This window comes from Phoxinus phoxinus, assembly GCF_949152265.1.
Source record: "Phoxinus phoxinus genome assembly, chromosome: 24".
Taxonomy (NCBI): Eukaryota; Metazoa; Chordata; class Actinopteri; order Cypriniformes; family Leuciscidae; genus Phoxinus; species Phoxinus phoxinus.
In genome coordinates this window covers 5,481,745-5,506,213 of record NC_136899.1, presented here as the reverse complement: position 1 = coordinate 5,506,213, position 24,469 = coordinate 5,481,745, and the positions used below count along the sequence as shown (strand labels likewise).

The following is a 24,469-nucleotide window of genomic DNA, read 5'->3' as shown; positions in this document are numbered from 1 at the left end:
AACAAAAGTGGCTTCCATTCTCATAGCGCTTGTGATTTGCCAGTAGGGGCCTCAAATTATTATCACACTCTTTTGTTTGTACAGGGTACAGCTCTTATTTTACTGTATCAAAGAGTACCATACTTGGAACATGTTCAAACACATATGTTTGGTTAAAATAATTTCATAATTTTTTTTTAAATGTTGCAGTTTTATTTTGTTTCTGAGAAATAAGATACGACAGGCCATGTACATTTTTGTTGACCATTAGGTGGTGCTAGTGATCATTTTTCATATTCCCCTGCATCACTATAGGGCAATGAGTTGTTGTTATGGTGACGGGTCACAAGGAGAGAAAAGCTGGTCGTCATGGAGACTGGGTGAGGGGAAGGCAGAGCTGATTAAAGGTTGTCATGGTGACTGGGTCAGGGTGAAAATAAAGATGAGAGATCGCCATGGATACCGAGTCAGGAACAGAGCAGAGCTGCAAGAGTTGCTGCACTGGCATCTTTTTATAGTATCATGTATATAATGTTTGAAAAGTGTTTTGACATGGCGTTTGTCTAAAGAAAAAATATGTAAAATGTACAATATCCACTATAACATATGAGACATATTAAACACATATATGTACAAATATCCATAGCCTTTTATTGGAAATACTAGGATACAAAAATTCAAATGTTTTAAATATATTCACATATACTCTTAGTGCATTTTCAACAACCTGAATCTGGCATCATTTAGTAGTGCATAAATATGTACCTTAATTACTATATATAAGCAACCTGAGACCAAAAACTACAAAATATGTTTCAAATTTCACATCATGTAAAGCCCATCATATTTGATTATATTTGGTAGTCTTTCAAGCCAGTTCTCATTTTGATATTATGTTAATGTAAACTAGTAGTATTTCTGATTTTAATAGATGGGCCAATCTCAGGCAGACTGCAATAAAACTTGAAGTCACTGGGAAGAGAGTTGAGTTTTCATTCCCATGTGATGCTGAGGATCTTACAGCTGAGTTCCCAGAGGCGCTGGGCCATCTCATCATCCATGGCAGCCCGGGAGCATTTAGCAGGTGCACAGTCACTGCGTGGAGAGCAGAAAACAGGTGAGAATGTGCTACCATTGGCTAACAGCAGTGCTTCATTTGTAAATTTGTAAAAAACAGCAATTAAAAGGCCCTATGACCGACACACTGACCATACAACTTCAGTTTTCCCGGATACAATGACTAAACGGTGATGGCACGATAAAAGCATCATTCACACGTTTCTGCACGGCCCTAACTACAGCCTTGTGTATTATGTTATGTACATAGCTACGTTGAGACCAAATATCATTCAGTTGATCAGTGATATTCTCTCTTGCCTCTTCCATTATATCGATCTCTGACTGATCTAACTCTTGTTGCTTGTGTCTCCCGCTATCCAGGTGTGCAGTTTCATCTTCTCGGGATCACTTTTGATCAAAAACACCATCAGCTTTACTCGCGGATATAAAATTTAAATATGCTTTTTAGTCCATGCTTCTTTCTTTTTTACATTTTGGCAATAGTAACTAATTTTTGGGGGATAATTCATCATAATTCAACACTCTCTCTAAACATTCTGCTACTCACTGCGCGTAAAACAATAAGCACCGACCAATGAGAGTGATTTTGAACAAAAGAAAACTGATTGGTCAAAAATATGTTGAATATGTATCTGCATAAACCGGCGCTTGCCGTCTCACTGTCACTCTCACACGCATGCACCGTCACCATGTTATGCACTTGTTAATGCCGGATCGTTTAAAACCAAATCCAAAATCTGACGTTTTCCAGAAAAGGATCCAGCTCAAATTAAGCACTGTCTAATCGACTATTTAAAGGGTAACTGTCGCCAAAATTGAACCTAGGCTCTGTTTTGTTAATTTACCCGATTCAAACATTCGTGTAAAAGCATAATTAGAATGGAAACGGCACTTTTAAGATTGACCGTATTTTCGTTTTAGCTCAAAATGCCTTTTGAATGGGAGTTAGTGTTTCCGATGGCTGGAACTTTGTCAGTCAAAAGTAGTCGATCTCCGAATGCAACGCAATGAACTGACTCCATATGAGGAAAATGTCATGAACTTGTAATTCCAATGAAAAGCATGATAACTTAGACACCTAGAATTTATATGGAAACAAGCTTTAGGAGCGTTCCGTCTTTACTCTCCTCATGTTACGTTGCATTCGGAGATCGACTACTTTTGACTGACACCAGATTCCAGCCACCGGAAACACTAACTGATAAAGTGTGAGTCGTACAAAACCTTTCTTTTTTAGTAAACTTTGTGTACACAAACAATGTAGTCAATGCTGGAGTTCGTGTGTAGAGCCCCTGGTGATACTTCGAGCACAAGTTATATGTTGTGTCGAGCCTACAAAAATATAGATTTTGATGCTATCATAAGTGCCCCATGCACTCCCATTCAAAAGGCATTTTGACCGAAAACGAACATACGGTCAATCTTAAAAGTGGCGTTTCCATTCTAATTGTGCTTTTACACGAATGTTTGACTCGGGTAGATGAACAAAAAGAGCCTAGGTTCAATTTTGGCGACAGTTACCCTTTAAAACATGACTGAACTGTAGCTGTTAATTTTATGAAACATCATGACATCATAGTTAAAAAATTATCAGCAGTAACTGAATTCTGTATGATAATGATATTGAACTGAAAGATAACATAACATGACCTATTGGACTTTTGTGTATTCACGCTACAGCTGTACTATGGGTAGATGAAGATAAATGGCAAGCTCTACTGCACTTTCGGTAAAACTTACTCTTTTCTGAGGCAAAAGTCTGAGATTGAGATGAGAATCCACTGACCTGTAATATTTGCCGCTCTCTGTCTCCAGTTCAGGGGCCACGGCACAGTAGATGGTGGTCTGAGCTCCCTGCACGGATGTTTTGGTGAAGGGCTTTGCCAACCACATGGCGGCTTGCTGAGCTTTATTCAAGTGCCTCCACAGATCAGTCTGAACCACACCAGGATGGAGAGCATACGCTGTTAATCCAGTACCTGAGACGCCACACAAGACCAGACGAGAAAGCATCAAACATCATATTATTGGACTAGAATCATGTAAAGTACAAATGCACAACCCATAACAGGGTCAGAAATTATTTAATATATTATATTATTTAAAATGATTTATAATCTATTTTAGTTATTTAGCCATTTTAGTTCTATGAAGCTGGTTTAGGCATTGCATTGATATACCATTTTACTTTATGCAATATGTGGGTAAAATGGCCATAAATTAATATTCCCATTCAATGTAATGTATCTATACACTGTATTTACGGTAATTTGCACATTAATGTGTTCTTGGAGCAACATTTAATGAAAAAAGAAGTGTAATAATTGGAGTAATAATTAGCAACATTTTAATAATAATATTTCATAGGAATATTGATGTATAAATTATTCCCATATTCACTTGTTGTGTCTCCAAAAATGCCTGATAAACATGATTTAAGTCCTGATGTCCTCTTCAGTGGACATGTATGAAATCAATGCCCTGTTCTGTAACAGAAAGTCATTTTTTTATTTGAAACCCCATTTTCCTGAGATGTTGGTTTATTAAATACAATTTGAAAAGTAGTCCGATTTAAATTATAATTACAATGTATTATCATATTTTCATAAGAGTGCTACATTTGATCACTAAATTTAATTAATGTCAGACATTTTTAAAGACCAAGGAGAAGTTGTTTTCATGGTGAAACCTCCAAACATTTGGTATCTCTAAAAAAAGCCCTGAATGTGCTCTTTACAGGACACCCACGTCGTGACATGTGACATGTATGGTGTCAGAGAAATGTACTAAAATATAATGTCCACTACAGTGGGCAAAAGTCTATTCCTGGGTCCCCCCCCCAAAAAAACATGCAATGTAAAGGACTTTTTTTTTTTTTTATGAGACCGACCTTCTAGTCTTTTGGCCAATGAGCGAGTGAACAGAATGTTTGCCAGCTTGCTCTGGCTGTAGGCTTTGTTTTTATCGTAGTTCTTCTCACTGTTGATGTCCTCCAGGTTGATGGTCCCCCATTGGTGTGCCATGGATGAGATATTAATAATCCTTGCTGGCGTTGATCTTTTAATTAAATCCAATAACAGGTATGTCAACAGGAAGTGACCTACAGGAAGAAGGACAGCTCTGATGTCTCCCTTAATTTCTTTTAAGGTTAAAAAAGGTGACAGATTTGGACAAATTAGATACGCTTACCCATGTGGTTCACCCCTATTTGCATTTCGAAACCATCTGCTGTCTTTCCGTAAGGACACACCATCACACCAGCGTTATTGATTAAGATATTGACTTGTTTCTCCTCTGAAAGACAATTCCAGGTACATCAGTGTAGTGCTATATGAGGAAGACATTTATAGAGGAATTTTATAACTTACCTTTATTGATTTTTTCTGCAAATTCTCTGATTGATTTTGAATCTGCCAGGTCAAGTCTGTTGGTAACAACATCCTGGTTTCCTGAAGCATCCTTAACTTCCTTCAGGGCTGCATCTGCTTTCTCCGGATCTCGGCATGCCATAATGATCCGTGCTCCTAAAGACATGACAGCAAAATTACAAAAAATGTCCACATGACAATATATTAATACGAAACTTTATAGAAATAGGGTTGCCTACCTCTCTTTGCCAGGTCAATGGCTGTCTCTTTGCCAATCCCAGTATTAGCTCCAGTTATTATAACAGTTTTACCGTCAAGTCTGGCATCAGATGACCACGAACGAAACATATTTCTGAAGGGGAAAGGAAAGGATAAGGTAATTATATTTCATATTACTCAACATGGTCTCTATGGGCGTTGATTGGAAATCATAGAACTAGTTTCGCGTGCTCAATTCAAAAGTAATAAAACATGTTTTCATAATCCTTCGTTTTTGCCCAGTCAGGTCTGGTCAGTCCTGTATTCAAACCATCAGAAATATGTCATCATATGAATGAAAATCCATTTGCTTCACTTCCTCGACACAATGTATTGTATTGTGCAACATTTCACTGTCAATATCTAACGTTAATACTATAAAATAGCTACGAAATATAATATGATACAGTCCTAGTTCATACCTTAGTCCTTGCATTTTACGATGATTTGTATCCAGAAACAAAAAATAAAGTTTATAAAAACAAGTTAGTGCGATAACGCAGAAATTAACTGATCAAAACGTTCGCAATGTCGCTAGTGGGAGGAGTCAGATGACGTACAAGGAAGAATCGTGGAGTTTGGGATTGGTCAGAGACAGTAAACCCCGCCCTTTACTACGTATTTTTATTCTATCTAAACATTAATTCTTGAAGTAAAAATATTCTTGACTTTTATATTTATTATATGTCGACTTAAATACCAGTAGTATATGGAAAACGGAGAGAACGGGCATATTTAAAATTTTAAAATGACTAGACGACGTGATTCTTAGTTTAACCAGGAGATGTCAGTAGAGGTATGGTAAAGAAATAAGCAGCAGGTGTCTAAATATTTACTTTGTATACAATGGACTAAAATTGTGATATTTTGCATATTTCTAATTTAATAAAAAAACATGTATAGCCTATTATATATTATACTTATCAGCAATATCATGTTCTCTTGATCTCCATTCCATTTTCACCATTTTTAATAACCTTTTTTTTTTATCACCTAAATAGTCATGTGCTGTGACAAATGCATCTTCAGAAAGCTCAAAGCAGCTTCAGTTTGCTTCTGGTGAAAGTCACAAAAAAAATGCCTTGACATGCCCCAGTTTATTTCAGTAATTCATAACTTCGCTGGAACTGTCAGAAGGTTATTGCCATCCTCCAGCCCACCCGCTATCTGTCACTCTTTCTCTGTGATGTTTCTCAGAAACTGCAGCAGTGTTATCGAACACACTGACTGTGCTGCTCTCAGACACATTGGATGAAAATAATATTATGTCAGGACTAAAGCAAAGTTTCTCAGATTGCAGGGATGCCCTTATTAGTAATTCAGCATCTGTGTATGCAGAGAAATGCCATATGCATTTAACACACACACACACACACACACACACACACACACACACACACACACACACACACACACACACACACACACACACACACACACACACACACACACACACACACACACACACACACACACACACACATTGCACCAGAGGGCAGTGTTACCATTTTTTTCATTTTCTGTGTTTATTGATCTTCATGGCGAGATTTATTAGTGAATTACTATTCAGTAGTTAAGAGGCATGATCAGGCACACATATAGGCTACAGCTCAATTTTGTGCTTGTGCACTATGAATGTTTATGACACCTATATATTTAAACACTCCTCAACACCTTTAAACCACATGGCAAAGCACAGGCATGAAACAGGAAGTGCGTTGTCAGCCATCAGATGATAGTGTGTACGTAAACATTTCCTTCACCCGTTAAAAAACAGGAGAGCCACATAGAGAGCTATTTTTAAATCACCTCTGATTAACAGTCATTTCACGGATGACACATTGAAGGGTTAGTCCAACAAACAAACCTGAAGTGCAATACATTCTGCAGCACTTCTCGTTTTTTGATTTACAAGTGATGTCTACAAGCTAGATATTAGAAAACACTCAAATCGGACATTATTGGCAAAAGAAGCCTTTCCCACACCTTCACTTCTGAGAATGCTATGTAATGACTTGCTTAACCAGTTTAATTGAGTGTAACTGATCTTGAATGACTAACTAGTCTCATTAAAAAGAAGTCTCTAAACTAACTACCTGAAAGATTTACTTGGCCCCTCATTATTATATGAATTGAGAAAAAACTGATGCCTTCAGTGATTCATAGTTAAGGTAGTAAGTCTGTCGCCTCCCGTCCCACGGTTTCACTGGGCCTACTCGATTTTCCAGGTTGAGAGAGAGAGAGAGAGAGAGAGAGAGAGAGAGAGAGAGAGAGAGAGAGAGAGAGAGAGAGAGAGAGAGAGAGAGAGAGAGAGAGAGAGAGAGAGAGAGAGAGAGAGATGCCCTTCTTTCTTTTGCTTGGTCTGTCAACATGATTTGTGTTAGATAATAATAAGAAAAAATGTGGCTGCTGTAGAATTACAGGACCAAAGTGAAAACATTGTTTTCAACGAAATGTTGTTTACTGTGTACTTCACAGTTTATATGAATACATACTATTTTCCTTTTCAACTATTTTCACCTTTATAATGATATATTATATCTGGCTTATTTGTCACATTGGGAATGAATGGTTGAGGTGATTTGTATGCCTGCACACTTTGGCATATTTAATTGGACATCCATGTGCACAGTATAGCCAACTTAGAGTAGATATGGTATGCTATTGTGCTCATGAAATACAAAAATGGATATGAATATGTTGATATAAAGATAAATGCTTATTGTCTACATAGGCAGCTGCCTACCAAGTAACCATGTGAGTGACTGATTTAGAACCCAATAGCAACAGCACACACATAAAGGCCTAGCGCTTTGCAGGCAAAAACTTTACTTTCAATAGAGTCCGATGTTAGCATGACTCAATACTCTATTAAGCACAAACTAGACAGCACATGCAAAAATGAGTTGAATAATCAATTACTCTGAACATTCGTTATTTCAGTATTGATTGAAATAGAAGTATACTTCTTTATAGTCAAGATTATCTCTCATCTGCCATGTTGTAGCAGTGCATTCTGGGATAGCCTACTCTGTGATGGATAGATGTCAGTTTTCCTTCGAATATCTCCTTTTGTCTTTATCTTCTCAGGTTCTTTCACGGCTAGCTGGCGTGAACAAAAGCTCAAAAGAAACTGTCTCAGACGTTAATGTGTTTCTGCATGATGTCACTTGTGTAAGTTTCTCACTGATGATTGTGATGAATTATTCACCCTCTTTGAGTCAAGGTACACTTGTGTTGCCATTTTCTGGCGTTTTTTGTTTGCGTGTGTGTGACAAAACTGGGTTGATCACTCTGTCATCATAATTGTCTTTGGAATCATTCCTTTTTTCATATCCTTAATTCCATAGAAATGAATCACTCCCTACACACACACACACACACACACACACACACACACACACACACACACACACACACACACACACACACACACACACACACACACAAAGGGCAAAGTTGAATTTTCAGCATCATTACTCCAGTCTTGAGTGTCACATGATCCTTCAGAAATCATTAAAATGCTGATTTCTGTACCGTGATACATTTGTTTCAGGATTGTTTTGTATCAATATAAATGTCTTTACTTTTAATTAATGTAATGCATCCTGGCTGAATAAATGTAGTCATTTTTTTTTTTTTTTTTTTTTTTTTAATCAAAGTGACCCCAAACTTTTGGACGCTATAGTGTTGATATATTTTATTTGCAGAAAATCTGAGTACAGTTACACTGAGCTCCATTTCTCAGCATAAAAACCCGGAAACTAATCTCATCGATATGAGAAGCAATTGAGATAATACAATTATTCTTTCCTATGAGTCTACATGAGTCTATAAGCTCATCAAACAGAAGATAATACAATGAAGTTTTCTTCAAACGAGTTTCAGTGTTTTTAAGTGTCATATAGAAATGTCCCAGATGCAACTCCCAACTTATCCCTGTTCTCCTGAGATTAAATTACCTGCACTAATTCCTGTTGATCTCACCTGTGGATGTAGAACAGGTCACCGCCTTAACCTAATGACTGTATGGCTTTGGCTTTCTGCATCAATGAGAGTTTTAAGTCTCTGTGAAGCTCCAGCATTCTGGATATAAATGTGGGTTATGTGAAAACTGTCCTGGACTGCAGTGATTTCATAGGTCAGCAGCCATGAGCTACAGTATAACTCATCTCAACTGGCACACCCACAGCCATGGGTATTTTTGTGCTAGTTTGGCACTGAAATTAATTTGGATGTAATTGAGATGTTTGGGTGGGTATTAGTCTAATAAATTTAAATGATTGGTCAAACACATTTGACATTTAAAACCTTGTCGATGTCCTGGCATGTCTTGCACCCTTAACTGATACGTGGGTATCGCAGCAACCAGCGTGCTTAGACAGATCAAGTGTTCAGTGTGATGGAGAGTAAGATCCATCTCTCTAGATCTCATCGCAAAGTTCAAACCGTTAGTCGTCGGCACCTTCATAACTCAAGTTGGATATCTGATTCTTTTTTCTCACCAACGTCACAAGATGTTAACTCATTTAACAAGTGTGTTCATGTTGCCGCTTAAGTAGGTTAACGTCTTGTCCAAGGACTCTACCTCTCTCATTGCATCCTTATAGACAATTTTGGGTGACTATGGTTGAAGAACTAAGCAAGTAGAGAACATTGAATAAACCTCAAACCATCACATGTGTTTCTCATTCTCATTTCTCACCTAATTTTTTTGTGCATTTTTATCATTCGCATAAAATAAAATAAAACGCTGGATGGAAATACCAAAATGTGCATAAAAAAACGTATGCACTCAATTGAGTGAGATAAACTTTTTATCCGATAAGAAAGCATGCTCATAAACTATGGAAACACATTAACTGAATAAATTAATTGATGCGCATCACAAACAACTGCAACTCATCGTTGCACGGCATCTGAAATGCTGGTTTGGTTGTTCTGAAATGCCTGAAAGTCTGTTGTCAAAGTAGCTCAGTATAATTACCTCCCAGAACTGTCTTACACGACTGCCAAAGCAAGATAGGCCTAACTGTATCGCGTTTAATCTGCACGCTCTGAGGTGCTATGCAAAATTATTATACACAGTGGCTTCTAATAATTTATAATACTTTACTCTAATATAGTTTATTGTGTGCAGTTTTAGTGACCAGGCAAACCCCCTTAAAGTCGGCATGAAATCAAAATTGACCCTATTTACTTTGTTAGCGGATATTACTAGTCTTGTGGTGAACAATTAATCCGTGCAAGTTAATACATGGAAAAAATTTGTTTGCCGAAGTTATCTTTAATCAAAGTTTGAAAAGTTACTTCCGGGTCTGGAATGGTTCTTTTTCTGATGACATAGGCTTGACGGCTTGGGTTGCTTAAACGCTTAACCACTCCCCTCAAACCGTTACTCTGCTATGGGTGAGAGAGATGGAGAGGAGGAGCGCTAAAGTAAAACCCTGCCCTCTGTTCAATATTCCGTTTCACTCGGAAATGCGTCACAACACTTGAGAAAAGTCGTTTGCAACTTCCGGTTCACGCGGACTTTAATCTTTGCATTGAGTGAGGTTGTATGACAATTAATTTACTATTCCAATTTATTTATAGAGCACGTATTAAAACAGTTGACCACGGTGCTGTACAACGTAATAAATAATTTACACAAAATAAAAAATACAAATAAAAAAGTACATAGGCTATGTACCCACTGGTCACAAAGTTGCTGTATTTATATCATCTTTACCTGAAAAATACACAAACATGGCAAAATATGTTGCATGGCATTCTAAATTTTACACTAGGTTCTATCTATGGTTGCACAAAAGTTTATTAAAGAACTGCGATTGAAAAGTTTATTTTTTCTATGGCATTATCAGCTTTTAGAACCTTTTTTTTTATTAGACTTTTTTCAGTCCTCGTCTTTTATATTCACCCTTAAATATCTGTGATTTTGAGTCCATTTGGACACATTCGTTTTAATTGTTGCTGTATGTAAACAGACTGTCGTAGCCCAATGTAAGGGGTATGTCTGAGTGTATGTTTATACGACAACGATGTAGGCCAACTAAAAACGGAGAATGTCTTTCCTTCGCGTTTTTCGCATACAGGCGACGACAGCACGACACAATTTTCAAAATGATACACGTTCACACGGATCCGCGGAAACGATTAAAAACGCTGCATGCTGCCAGGCCAGTAGTTGGTGCCACTTTGTACAGAAACACTACGTGCCATGCCTCGACTGAAGTGAACACCTCAGTTTTAGTAAGTCTTTCTCGTCATTATATTGGTGTTGTTCTGCTACCCTTGTTTGATTTCCCGTTTATCTGAAGTCTATTTTAATTTTTTTGTTGAATGAAAGATAAAATACTGCAGAATTTTAATCCTGCCTTCTATTTCCTGAGTTGTAGCCCCTCGTGACACGTAATGTATCTTTCTGTTTTTGCAGAGCTTTCACAGTGCTTTTTATTTTTTATAAGATGGCACTTTAAGGTCACCATGATTTTGCCAAGTCAGACACGTTCCTGGATCAACATCTTTTGTTGATCCTGGAACAACATTCTTGTCCAAAAACATAACCCTATCCCTACCTACCCATAACTTATCTCTAAAATCAGAGGGAAATGATAGCTGAATAAGAATGGTGTAAAAGCCCCTAATCCTTGTTGTAAGCCTAAAGGTGATTAACTTAAACTCCCTCAAATCTGATTGGCTGACTGGAATGTCCTACTTGGTGAAGTCACCCTGCTAAGCAACATTTTAGAAAAGCTTCTTCTGCATTTATTCCCTTGCACTGTCTACTGTCAAATGCTGTGTATACTGTAAAATGACATTCATTATTATTTTAAGAACTGACATTATTTAAAGGAGTCAGGGTTGAGGTTATTAGAAGTTCAGAGTCAGGGTTGAGGTTAGAAAGGTGAGATTATTTCCCTCAGCGCATGACACTGGCGTCAGTGGGGGATGTTAGAGAGAGAGAGTGTGTGTGTGTGTGTGTGTGTGTGTGTGTGTGTGTGTGTGTGTGTGTGTGTGTGTGTGTGTGTGTGTGTGAAGACTCTGGGCTAATAGAAAGGAAATGCACAGCTTTTCCTGTCTCAGTCAGAACAAATAAACCACCTCTTATCTATGTTCTCCCGGATCCCTCAGAAAAGATCAGAAACCATCATGTGTTCTCACAGGGAAAAATGATAAGACGGTCCTTCACGTGTTTGTCCTGTCATTGTCATTGCCCTTTTCTAGTTTTTATTTTTGGAGTGCTTTTGTTTTTGTGCAGTATAGCTTATTAATTACTTTTAAGTCAAAGCCTGAGGCAGAACATCACTGGCACGCTAGTTTGGGTAGACTCCATATTTATTTACTGGTACATACTTTATTTTATTTTTATTTTTCCAGATGTGCTATTCCTTTAAAGGGTTCTAGAATATAGGAAGATAGAGGTTTGTCTTTGTGTTTGTAATTTTGGAGCTTATTTTTTTCTGTTTATTCTTTTGCTGCCGCCATAGAATCCTGCCTTTTTTTCTGTGAGATATAAACTCCCAATTAAACGAAAAAAAGTCACAATTACCTTTTATATTAAATATTTATATATATATTTGGAAACAAGCTTCCATATGGTATTTCAAATATTCAATATTTCGGTGTACCACAACATGGATGTAATAAATTACATTAGTTACTCCGAATATTTTTGGTTTTTGTAAAGGCTTCCCTATGAGCTTGTATCTCTAACATTTTCCCTTTAGAAAGGAAACTCTGACTATCCAATATTGATCTCTATTGGAGGTCATTATGTGTGCAATTCAGGTCACATTTGTTCTGCTAGAAATGATCACCCCATCACTGCCTTGACCTCTGTTTGTCTTTTTTGTAGCAAATCAATTGCTTAATGTGGTGAATTATTGGTTCAGACGGTAGTTAGAGAGCAGACCAGATCAATTGTCCCCTTTAGAACATGAGTTTTGAATCCGATGCTCATAATTGTTTTCAAAAGTTCATAATGATGCAAACTTAATGTTATGGACTCAAAGCAGGCTAAATGTACTATGTTAAAATCGGCATGTTGGTCCTGTACCCGTCAAAATCCCTTCAGGGTCTAGAAACATAAATGGGTGGAAAAAATATTTTGAACACTTTACTATTTCTGAGTGGAAAATGTAGTTTGGTATCCAAGATACCACAGTATCAGATAGTGGCATTATTAATTTATGCACTATAGTATTTACATGGTACTTTAAAGAATACGACATGTCTAGAAACCATGGTACTGTACATGTCCAAAAGAGCATGTTATTTTAGTAATGTATCAAATTATCATAATGTTGCCATCTGATACCATTCCATACCGTGGTATGTTTTTTTAAAAACTGAGAATACAAAGATGATATTTTTCGAAATATCATTGGAGAACATGTAAACACAATGCAGTATTTATTAAGTGCATTTAATGAAAGTGCCATGAGTATCTGTATCCTTATAATACTGCACTTGATTTGCCTCGCTGTGCAAATTACATTGACATAATGAGTTCTGCACTAGTGTCCCTGCCAAACATCTGGCTTTTTACCAACCCATAATAAGCACATTAGCATGTTGTCATGGATACTTCCAGAACAACACTTCATCAGTCATGACTACTTAATTTCAGAGTAATTTTGGTATCAGAGAAGGAAACATTCGGCTGCAGTTTCTAAGCCCACATGCACAAGGTAGATCCTTTAGCGAATCATGCTGCGTCTGGCACATGCTGTGGACTATGGGTGGCTGTATATATACAGTACAAATGACTCCCCAGATCTCTCTTTTTTTATCCAGGAAGGAAACAGAGATCAGCATCCCTTCTGAGCTGCACAGTCTAACCGAGAGAGAAGCAAACGCCTATCCTCAGATCTCACCCCCTGTGGCTTGAGTAGGAGTTTTAACAGAGCACTCTTTCTCTTGAGCTTTTTTTTTTTTTTCAGACCATGGTAGGTGCTTTATGTATTTATTTTTTGTTTTAGCATGAACAATGATTTACAGAAACGCACAACACTTCCCTTACAAAAAATGGCACTTTGATGTATTCAATCATTATAATTTCTTCATTAAATGATTACCATTACACCACCTGGCCAAAAAAAGAGAGAGTTGGATTTAAGAGTCTATGACTGGTCATTATTGCAGTGATTATTATGTTTCTAGAATTATATATTTTTGGCAACAGTTCTTCTAACCATAATTGATGGGAGTGTGTAGTTTTTAATTTCTTAAACAACCATGTATGAAAAATTGATGGAAATAAATGTTATGTTATTTCCATCAAGAGGTGCATCCAATTTTTGGTCAAGATCTTGTATTGACAGTTCTCTGTGAAGTCTCCTCCAGCACATCCCAAAGACTTTCACTGATTTTAAAGTCTGGACTCAGAGGTTCAATTCATGTGTAAAAATGATTATTCATGATCCTCCCAACCATTCTTTCACAATCTGAGCCTGATGTATCTTGACATTGTCATCCTGGAATATGGCCATGATGTGTCTCATACATGGATGTTTAAGAAATAAAAAGCTACACACTCCATCAGTTAGGGTTAGAAGAACTGTTGCTAAACATAAAACATGCTAGAAACATAATAATCACTGGAATAATGATACAATAGACTTTTAAGCATTTGCCTATTTAAATGCTAACAACTATTTTTTTTCCCTTCCAGTTGGCCAGTGTAAATTGACTAAATATTTAAAACAATATTTTTTTAAAAAAAATATTGTGGTACATTGGTGTTTTAAATAATAACATGGAGATGATTGGAAATCATGAGGCAAGCATCGCTCACATTTAAAAATATGAAATATCTAGTTTAAATGTACGATGTACAATAAATAACTAATATCATGGTTATCTGTGCTTCGGTAGCCGGGCCGCTGTGTTCATTAGGTAATGCAATCCTGTTAACTGTGTCAAGATGTTCAGTTAACACCACAGACGCAGTTGTGAAGGGCTGGAACAGCCTCCATATGCCGTAATGATGTGGATTTAGCTAAGATGCTTATTGCTCCATGTTCTATATAAAGATAATGAGATCTGCGTGGATGAAATTGCACATATGAACGAGAGCCATAATTTGGTAGCATTTTCACAATGAGTCATATTGTTTTATAATTAGGGTTTAAAAGAGTTGTACTTGTGGATTTTTGGCTGTTTCTATTTTCATTTATCTGAAAAACAGCTGAGTTCAATGTGCAAAGTGAATTAGAGCCATTACACCAATAGCCAAATGAATAATAATGCAAGGCTTTGTTACTCAATAAGCTTCTTTTGGGGCTATAAAGTGTTTTGAATGCAAAAAGGAAATGCTGACTGATTGTTTGGTGGTTGATGAACTCTTTCATCGCCAGTCTGTCATTTCCTCTATGATGTTTTTGTCCATGCAACTGTCTAATAAAAGTAAGTAGCCATATACATACATAGTGGTTCAAAAGGGGTTTTAATTGGATCAATATATATTTTACATAATTAATATATTATTGGATTTTAGGGTGATGTAAAATCCAGTGCATAATCCCACTTATATTTATCAACACATTAGACAAGGACTTAATTATAATATTGCTTAAGATAATATTTGAAAACATAATTATTTTGAGCATGCTTCATTTATCATGTGCAGTTACTTGGTATATATGCGTATGATTCTTGACTTTAGCTGAGCTGAAGTCGTTTATATTCTGTGTAAATATTTTTGTACTTGTGGAAGCCAAGTGTCAGTGACCGGTCAAAGAAAAGATATGAATCTTCAGAAAAATTCCATCCGGGCTACTTGTTTGCGAAAATAAAGACAGTGACTTTGTCTTTGGAAACATCACACCACCAGGACGTCGTTCAGCCATCGCCGCTATCTCAAACCACTTGTTTACTGTCTCACAGTTGTGAACAGGCTCCAGGCTGCCTGGTGTATGCAGGCTGATTGCAGAACGATTGTTTGAGACTCATGTTCGAAGACATGCCTCATCATCAGGGAGGAAGTTTGATCACAATCAGGGTGTTTAAATGCCTTTTTTGAATTCTTGTGTATTTGTGTTTGGATTTGCAACACCTAGATTCCCATAGTGCTGGTCTTGTTATTCTCATATCAGTTAATCTGACATAAAGCAAGATGATAAATGCATTCCTGGATCTGTCAAAAGCATACCATGAAAATGATTATAATCAGCATGCATCAGTAGCAGTGTGGTTTGTGTGTTCATGCGATAAGGACATGTATTAGGCTTTCTTATGATACCACCCTGAGAACTTTTTAAAGTGAGTCAAGATAGTCAAAGGTCTTCTGTAGGTCTTCATGCGCAATATATGTTCTGGGAAAGCAACGTTCTGTCCAGCTGGTATAGTAACAGCTGCAGGGACCAAAATGAAATATGTTGCGTGCATTAGCAGTCAAAAAATTCATTTTAGAATTAGAATTTTTCTTTAGTAAAATATGTACATATTGAATGCAATGTCATTTTGGTAATTGCGTCTCCCAAATGCAAAAGATATTTGATGTAAATAAAATGATGTACATGGATCTAGAACAATTCCAGCAGACAGGATTGATATAGGATCATGAGTTTGTAAACATGACTGGGTCGGTTTTGGATCAGATTACATTTTTTATTTTTCCTGCTGCTCACACTACAAAAAACGAAACCAATTCAAGATGGCATTAGCCGCAAAGCGTCGGTGTGCGGTTATTTGTAAACTGTTTTTAATTTCCTAAAGGTTCCTTAAAGGCTTTTATATTCACTTTAATTCTCGAGTAGCCCACGTTTTTATAAATTCAAGTTGGATTTGGCAAAAAAAAAAAAAAAAAGGCTTACCAATCCTTGTTTTTTAAGGAATGTTGCAGTAATTATTATAAATGTATAAATATATTATTATAAATTTATAAATATATTATTCAAATATATTTTTTATATCTTTAATCAAAATAACTTTGCCTTCATCTTGTATGGGCCTGTTTCCTGAAATTTGAAATTGCAGTGACAGATTTGAGAAGTTGCAAGTGCCTAATTGAGGTTGTACTGCGAATGTGAATGAAATAATAAGTGCAACTATGTAGCCTACTACAAAGTTGTGTCTGTCATTGTATTTTTGTGATTGGCATTTACACATTTGTGACTACTTGTCTGCAGCTTCAAATTCAAAATACAGGTTTGTGACTATTGTCTGCGAGTGCAAATGCCAATATTCAACTTCAGATTTTTATTTGAAAGGTTTTCACATTGTGAGTGTACATTTTAGCGTACAAGCCAGAATATTTATTGTACAAGTTCTCAAATTCACATCTACGTGCTCTCAAGTTTTGCTACTCTTTTACAGTACCTTCATAAACCACAACCATCCAATCAATTCCCGACGAACAAAATCAAGTCCCGCCTCACATATACATCTCAATAGGGAAAAAACAATCACAACTTCCGTTTCATGATGACTTTAATACAATGGCAGTTGCTTGCATCCTTCATGTGGATCCTTAAATGTTATCACTGTCTCAGCTCATGGTAGTATGTTTTAGACGGATTAGCTCTTATCTTTAGCCACATCAAGCTATTGCAGGTCACTTTACGAGTGTATGAGGTATAACAATAAATATCACCAAACAGGGAGTTTTTTGTACTAAACTGAATGACTTGGTAAAGTCATGAAAAGGGAAATGAGAAGGGGTTATTGTGGTTATACTGTGCACATTCATTTTGAGACTTTATTGAAACTAGCAGGAGCAACTGTTCTGCTCACTGTCCATTCTTTCACAGGAATATTGTACACAGCAACACCTCTAATGAATCTACAGTGCAAAACATACAGTAGTGCAACCAGTGTAGTCCGATTCAGGAATGAATGACTTATGAGCCAGTTCTTTTTAGTGATTCAAAAATACACAGCACGGCCAATATGGTTCAATTCCTGGACAAATTATTCTAATGATTCATTTATTTTTACAGCTAGTGTACTTTGTACATTTTATTTAAATCACACTTATGACTGATAAATTGGATTTGTCGCTGTTACTGAGTTTTTTAATAGAATCTTAGTTTCCATGATTCCTAAATGAATGTTTTAGTGAATCAAAACCATACAATGTGACAGAATGATTCCTTAACGAATGACTCTGAGTCATTTCTTTTTAGTGAATCGAAAACATAAAGCATCACCCAGTTCAGTTAGATTCCTGAATGAATTACATTATTTCGCTGTAGTATTTTAATGAAAAATAAGTGAATTAAATAGCTTGTCACCACTTTTTTTTTTCTTACCTTTTGTAAGAATTAAATGTATTTATAATTGAAATTATCTCATCATTTAGCAATGGAAGATAATTAGCATGATATTTGTGTCTTAAAAAAAGAATCATTAATGGAACCATCAAGGAGCTGCGATCATTTAGAGGAATCAGCTCTTCTCAAACAGTCAGTCATCATGTGAAAATATATCAGGCTTCAGTTGGTGGTAATTGTGCAACATTAACCCTAACGGTCCTCTTGACAAATAGCACTGATTTATGAGTGTGAAAATATATATTTTCTCATGGCACATCGATATTTCTGCGCAGTTTTCTGGTTAAACTGGATTATAAGTGTTTAGTTAGTATGTTTTTTGCACATAAAATTTTTAGTTCGTTGTAATTACATTTTTTAGTTAATACAATGAAGAAGAATGGTTTAATATACAGAAACTCAAAATAGTATGTTATCTTCTTTACCACATTAGTTATCGAAGTTGATTTGACAAAAGATAAATAGTTGTGATAACAAATCATGAAAATATTTTTGCAACCATATACTGCAACCATTTAGTGATGTTTGAGCTACACGTGACGTTTCATTACCCTCTGCACATATGCAAGAATATGAATCTCTGTAATACTTCCTCTCATACAGTTCCACATCAGACAGCTCTCTGACCGCAGACTCTCCTGGGAACATTACAACAGTAAGCTGCTGTTTCCTCAGTTTGTTATGTTTTAGCTATTTAAGGAGTCATTGTGTTTGTCTCTATCCTGGACAGCCCATTTATGGAGCTTCAATGTAAATGCATTCTCCAGATCCCACGTATCACCAGGAGTTCAGCAGGTGCACGTGTTAGGGCCCCTTTCATCTCTGTTTAAACACCGCCAATCAGTGTTAATATTATTATTATTATCATCATTTAAATTTTTTTTTACTGCTAGTGTACTCTGTGTACACATTTTATTTGATTTAACCCGCCCACATAAAAGCCCTCATGACTGATGCATCAGCTTTGTCGCTGTTACTGAGTTTGGAATAGTATCTTAGTTTCCAGGAACTTTAGCAACAGGGTCAAGTTACCTTATGACTCAGGCTGACAAATGAACAACTCCCACAGTATTCTTCTTTACTAATTTTATACTCGTATTCAAAGAAAAAGTAATTTTATTTAAACAAAAATATTATATGAACAACAACAAAAGCTTGTGCTCTACTACGGGAGTTGGAAATTTCACATTAGAAACGAACCAAACCTTTGTTCAATTTGATCCGGACTCAGACTACCTCTTTTCATCGGACCAAACTCCGTGGTCCGGGGGAGGTTTCACACCTGTAATTTTGATACGGATCAAACTGAAAAGCCGGAAAATCCCGACCAAACAAGGTAGGTGTGAAAGGGCCCTAACACACCACTCATGACCACAGATCGAGCTGCACCAGTGTCTCTAGAAACTTGTTTAGACAATTTTAGACGTAACACAATCATGTCTATTCAGGTCAAGTGCAGTTTAGGTCAAGAAATCGAAGGATCTGTTTACTCTGGATTCACCAGGTTGTAAATGACAATTATAATGAAAGTTACAACTGACTCCTAATGTTTTTTGCCACCTTAATAATTGATGACGTGTGATAACCAAAGTGAAAGGAAAATCCTGTCCTCCAACCCAGCTCTCACACTTTGAAGAGTCTAAATATGCGCTCATGCAAAAGAGATTGTTCATCACACAAAGCTAGCATAGCTTAAGAAGACAAGGAATATAGCACATGAGTCTGAATAACTTATTTTTTTTTTGTGCTTTTTCAACTTTTTTTTGGCGCATCACTATACTTTTTTTTTTTTGTATTAAAAAGAACAGTTCTTCCAAAATCTTCATTTGTGTTCCACAGAAGAAAGAAAATCATGATTGTTTGTAGGGTAAATGAGATAAACCTTACATTTCTGAGTGAACTTAAGTATTATATATTCTTATACATTTTCTCAGTAATAAATATCATTGATATCTGTCCCCATTTCAAGAGATTTTCTTTCTTTTTTTGGGGAGTGTCTGTATATTATCTTACCTTGTTTTCTGTTATGACTTAATCTGTCCCATTTTAATCCATTCCAGGAATGACGATTTGGGCTATTTTGTAAATAATCCTTGAATGAAAATGGATTGTTATGTTTTAAGAATGCCTTCATTTCGGTTTCTCCACATGCGTGTTGTATGCAGCATATGTCGTCTGGTATGTTTTCTGTTTCTGTTTTCTGGTATGTTTAGACATGGTTTCATTGGCATTTTGGAGGTGGAGGGACACAAAAATGTAGTGGGGATTCTACTGTCTTACACGATATGAATTGATACTCTCCCCCCTGCCCTTTGAGGTGCAGGTCAGACGGCTGCAAACAGGTGGTAATGTGAGGAACTTGAACCCACGATAACTCATAAAGAAACTCTAGATGTGCATATCTTGGGCATATCTGAGTACAGACGCTCTGCACTGAAGAGGAGATGGGCAGAGAGCAGATGAAAGACTGAGAAAGGGAGCACTGAATGCATAATTTCTTGCTAATTAAAGGGATAATTCACCCAAAAATAAACTTTCTGTCATAATTTACTCACCCTTGTTTCATTTCAAACATGCATGACACACTTTCTTATATTTTCATTAAAAACATGAAAACTCCGAAAAACTAATAATAAAAGGGGTACCTATGAACTTGTAGAATATGTCAAGTCTTTTGTAGCCGTTTGACAGCTTTGTGTGACTTTTCAATGTGTTCCTCAAACAGCTTCTGAAGACTCGTAATGTATGCAGTCATATAGGCCACTGTTATGAAATTTCTATGCTGCTTTTTTTCATTTTGTCATTTTGGAGCTTGACAGTGCCAGACCTTGTTTGAAAATATCCCATCAACATGAATCCTCTATGTTCCACAGAAGAAAGAACGTCATACAGGTTTGGAACAACATGAGGGCGAGTAAATGAAATGTATTCATTTAACTAATGTATCTTTGTCCCCGTGTTTGTCGCATCCTGTAGTCAAGAGCTGCCCATTCATCTATTCGGGGAAAGTGAGCAGTTACCATGTGACCTATTTGCAAAGTGAACAACAGTATGTCTCAGGTGACACACTTTCCTCCTGTCACACTAATACCTCTGTGCTCTCGCCAGGAATGGATGGATGGAGAGAGTGTCTTCTGAATCCCAAGTAATCAACAGAAACCAGGAAAGATGGGTTGTCCGGGTGTCTGGGTTGTTTTATCTTTATTCTCTGAAAGCAGTATCGAATTATCAGAATATTTAAATGAACATTCAGGGGATGTTTAGATGTTTCAATCTTTGTTTAGCAAGCACATATTCCATGCAAGTCTGCTTTTGCTCACATGTTATTATTCCCAGGAATTGATCCCACTTTGATAGATTCTTTAATTAGCCTATTGGAATAATAATTAAGGGAAATATTTGTACTGTTTGGGTTTTTATGAATAACACATATATGTCAACACAACTGAAACCACATAAGGTGTGAGGTGGAAAACGTGTCTCTTGGAAAGGAAAACATATATATACACTTATGTAGGTTAGTCATGCATAAAGTCCTGAATTGTCCTCATTTTCAGACACACACATCCTGTTAATTGCATCATTATTCTTAAAGACACAAACATCCATCATGAAAAAAAAATACTAATGCATTTTAAAATCTTTGAAAAATTAAGATTTTTTACATTTATTATTTGTGTGTGTGGTTGTTTATTTGACCTCAAAGTGGGCAGATCAAAGTAGACTTTAGTCAGAAGCCTATTTATAGATAAAGGAATGTTCTTTGTGGCATTTTCAGAAGATGCAGCGAGAGGTAAAATGTTGCAGTTATCTGATAATCAAATGTGCTGTTACATCCTGAACCGCAAGTTATTGAGAAAAACATTTCCATCAGATAACACCTTCAATGAGAAATCCCCTTGCCTCCGTGCTGCTCTTTTTTTAAAGCCTAAATGCATTCAGATGCAGTAGTATATTGATTTATTGAACAGACATTTTCATGCCTGTGTGTAAATTATTGTACACTGTGCTTGACAAGATATTTACAACAGCAGCTCAAAGACACAATATACTTATCTGCACAAAATAATATGGTAATAATTTATTTCAATAGTTCACTTTAGACATTCTACTAACTATAAGTAACTTTGCAACTACATGTCAACTAGCAGTCATTATAGTATTAGTAGACTGTCTGCTTAATATCTGCTAACACTTTATTTTTGATGAACAGACATTCTACTGACTATAACTTTGCAACATGTCATCTTATTCTAACCCGAACCCTAACCTAACCGTCTGTCTACTAGTATTCTAATGAGAGTTAGTTGACATGTAGTTGCAAATTAATGAGAATTATGTAGCTGCAAAGTTAAGCTACTTATTATAGTTAGTGTCTAAAGTTTGGCCTTCACGGTGCCCTCGGACCTCGTGGCCTAGGGCCATGTGAACCCCAGAGAGCAATGTTCCCAAGCTCTCCACAACAGCTTTATTGAGTAATTTACAGTATAGAGAGCCATAAAAGCAGCGTATGCGCATACAGAAGGTCTCTAGCTCTATTAAGAGGATTTACGATAAGCATCAGAGGACACATTAACTACAGAGAATCCATTAATCGTGACAGCAACGTCATGAAACGTGTGTGTGAGTTTTCACGTACGTCTTTATACATCTTTCTGTCTGTCTTAATGTGCGACGATACGCCTGCTTTCTCTGCATCGTATTAGCAAGCCTGCGGACATGGCTGTCCCTGTCTGGAACTGTGTGTGTGTGTAGTACGTCCTTGGCTGTAGGTCATGTTTCTTGCCGCACTGCTGTGTTCATGCCAGGATGCTCTTTCGGATTTACTGCGCTACAGATTAGCTGCTTGTTGGCGTGTGTGTATCCATGTGAGTGAGATTTATACTGTTATTCCCTCTGATTTATATCACCAGACCGCGTTCTTATGTAATACATCGATTTCTGGGAGGTTGGGTCTGTCGCCGGTGTCATGAAGGCGGTATGTGTCGTGCTGACCTCATTAGCATAATCCTGTTCCCTCAGATCTCACTGTGAACTTTGATGTCAATGTGCGACCGGCAGGTAAATCAATGTTTATTTAAATGGGATTGAATTATGATGTCATACTGCTCGTGAGGTGAAGAGTCAGCTGGTTTTAGCTGGACACAGCTGACAAAACAGTCCTGACTGTGCTAATATATGTCCTTTATGGTGGATTAAAAGAGTGGAGAAGGGGAATGTATATTATGTTTTGCTACCCAGAAAGCAACAGTGTCGGCCCAGATCCGGCCTACATCTCGTACATGCTGGGTTGTTTCAACCCAATTTTGGGTCAAATATGGACAAACCCAGCCGTTGGGTTAAAAATGTAATGTAAAAATTTAACCCAACGGCTGGGTTTGTCCATATTTGACCCAAAATTGGGTTGAAACAACCCAGCAGTTTTTAGAGGGCCGGATCTGGGCCGTTCTGTGGGCCTATTGTTTTCTTTTAAAATGTTTGATTTTAAAACTCTGATATCATGTTTTTATGTGTATAAATTATGAGCGAATATTCCCAAACTTTCTGACAGTGTGAACTCTATATGGGTTATGTGATGTAATTTTATTAAAACATATATATAAACATATGTCTGTATTAAAGTAAAAATGATTGATTAACACTTTATTTTGAATGGAATTAAATAAGTAATTTGGGTGTCTTGTTCATTATATTTATTTTTATATAAAAGCAACAGAACTTTAATTACATCCAGTTTATTAGCAAAACCGTGCACGAGCGTGAATCCCGCGATATCCGTCTTTGATCACTGCGAGAAGAGAGATCTGTCCATCTTGCCTTCACTTTTTTCACTCTCTCGAGTCTCGACTACATTTCAGGCGAGGCGAGGCGCATCTCAAACTAGCCTATTAACAGCGAACTAGCAGGGGAGTCTCAAGAGATGCCAGGTTATCCCGTTTTTTGTTGTTTTTTATATTTAAGTTGTCACTACCAAAACTCCATTCCTAAAAGTGTAGCTATTTTCATTTTCTTAGCACACAGATTATAAAAACTTTAGGCTAATCAGAGATTCAATGTGAAAATAATTAATATTCATAAAATATTATCGGTTTAAAGGTGCTCTAAGCTAGCCTGGGAAAACCCAGACCACTCTCAGTTGTAACTGAGTTAGGGTCTGGCAAAGCTCCATAGACAATTCATTTCCACAGGGGCGTCACCAACGGACGTCGCTCAAATGGCTCTGGGCGCAATTGGATATATCTAAAAACCAATCAGAGCGACGGAGAAACATCTGAGACTCTCAGCAATTCTCTGTTTGTGTTTTTCAGGAAGATGTAGCAATGGCTTCTGACGACTTTTGCCGTTTTTGTAAATGACCATTTTAAATCGCTTGAAACAGACGCGATAGCTGATTCGAACGAGTGATGTTCCACGGCGGCATCCATCTTTGTAATGTACAAAATCTGCGTCACCGTCGCTGCTCTGTCGTCATCGTGTAAAGCCCGCCCCAACGTTTCTGATTGGTGC

The 24,469-nt window shown here is 36.9% G+C and overlaps 1 protein-coding gene across 2 annotated transcripts; it reads right to left on the bottom strand.

Annotated features, from left to right (window-relative positions):
• Positions 1-395: 395 nt before the first annotated feature.
• Positions 396-20,144, bottom strand: rdh12l (retinol dehydrogenase 12, like). 2 transcript variants are annotated; one of them, XM_079601405.1, is made up of 7 exons: positions 5,108-5,271; positions 4,667-4,779; positions 4,428-4,583; positions 4,249-4,353; positions 3,950-4,159; positions 2,846-3,038; positions 396-1,074 (listed from the first exon to the last, which is right to left on the bottom strand). In XM_079601405.1, the coding sequence occupies exons 1-7, from the start codon at positions 5,119-5,121 to the stop codon at positions 972-974; spliced, it is 894 nt and encodes a 297-aa protein (XP_079457531.1). In that variant the 5' UTR covers positions 5,122-5,271; the 3' UTR covers positions 396-971. The 2 variants fall into 2 exon arrangements, with proteins under 2 accessions (XP_079457531.1, XP_079457532.1); XM_079601406.1 differs by lacking the exon at positions 5,108-5,271 and adding an exon at positions 19,976-20,144 and having other exon boundaries at positions 608-1,074.
• Between the last annotated feature and the right edge of the window lie 4,325 nt (positions 20,145-24,469).

Bases quoted from the DNA above. Each gene is read 5' to 3' on its own strand.
- rdh12l (XM_079601405.1), bottom strand. The intron at 3,039-3,949 runs GTCGGTCTCATA...GTGGCGTCTCAG, and splicing joins ATTGGCCAAAAGACTAGAAG to GTACTGGATTAACAGCGTAT. The intron at 1,075-2,845 runs GTCAGTGGATTC...CTCTCCACGCAG, and splicing joins GAGAGCGGCAAATATTACAG to TGACTGTGCACCTGCTAAAT.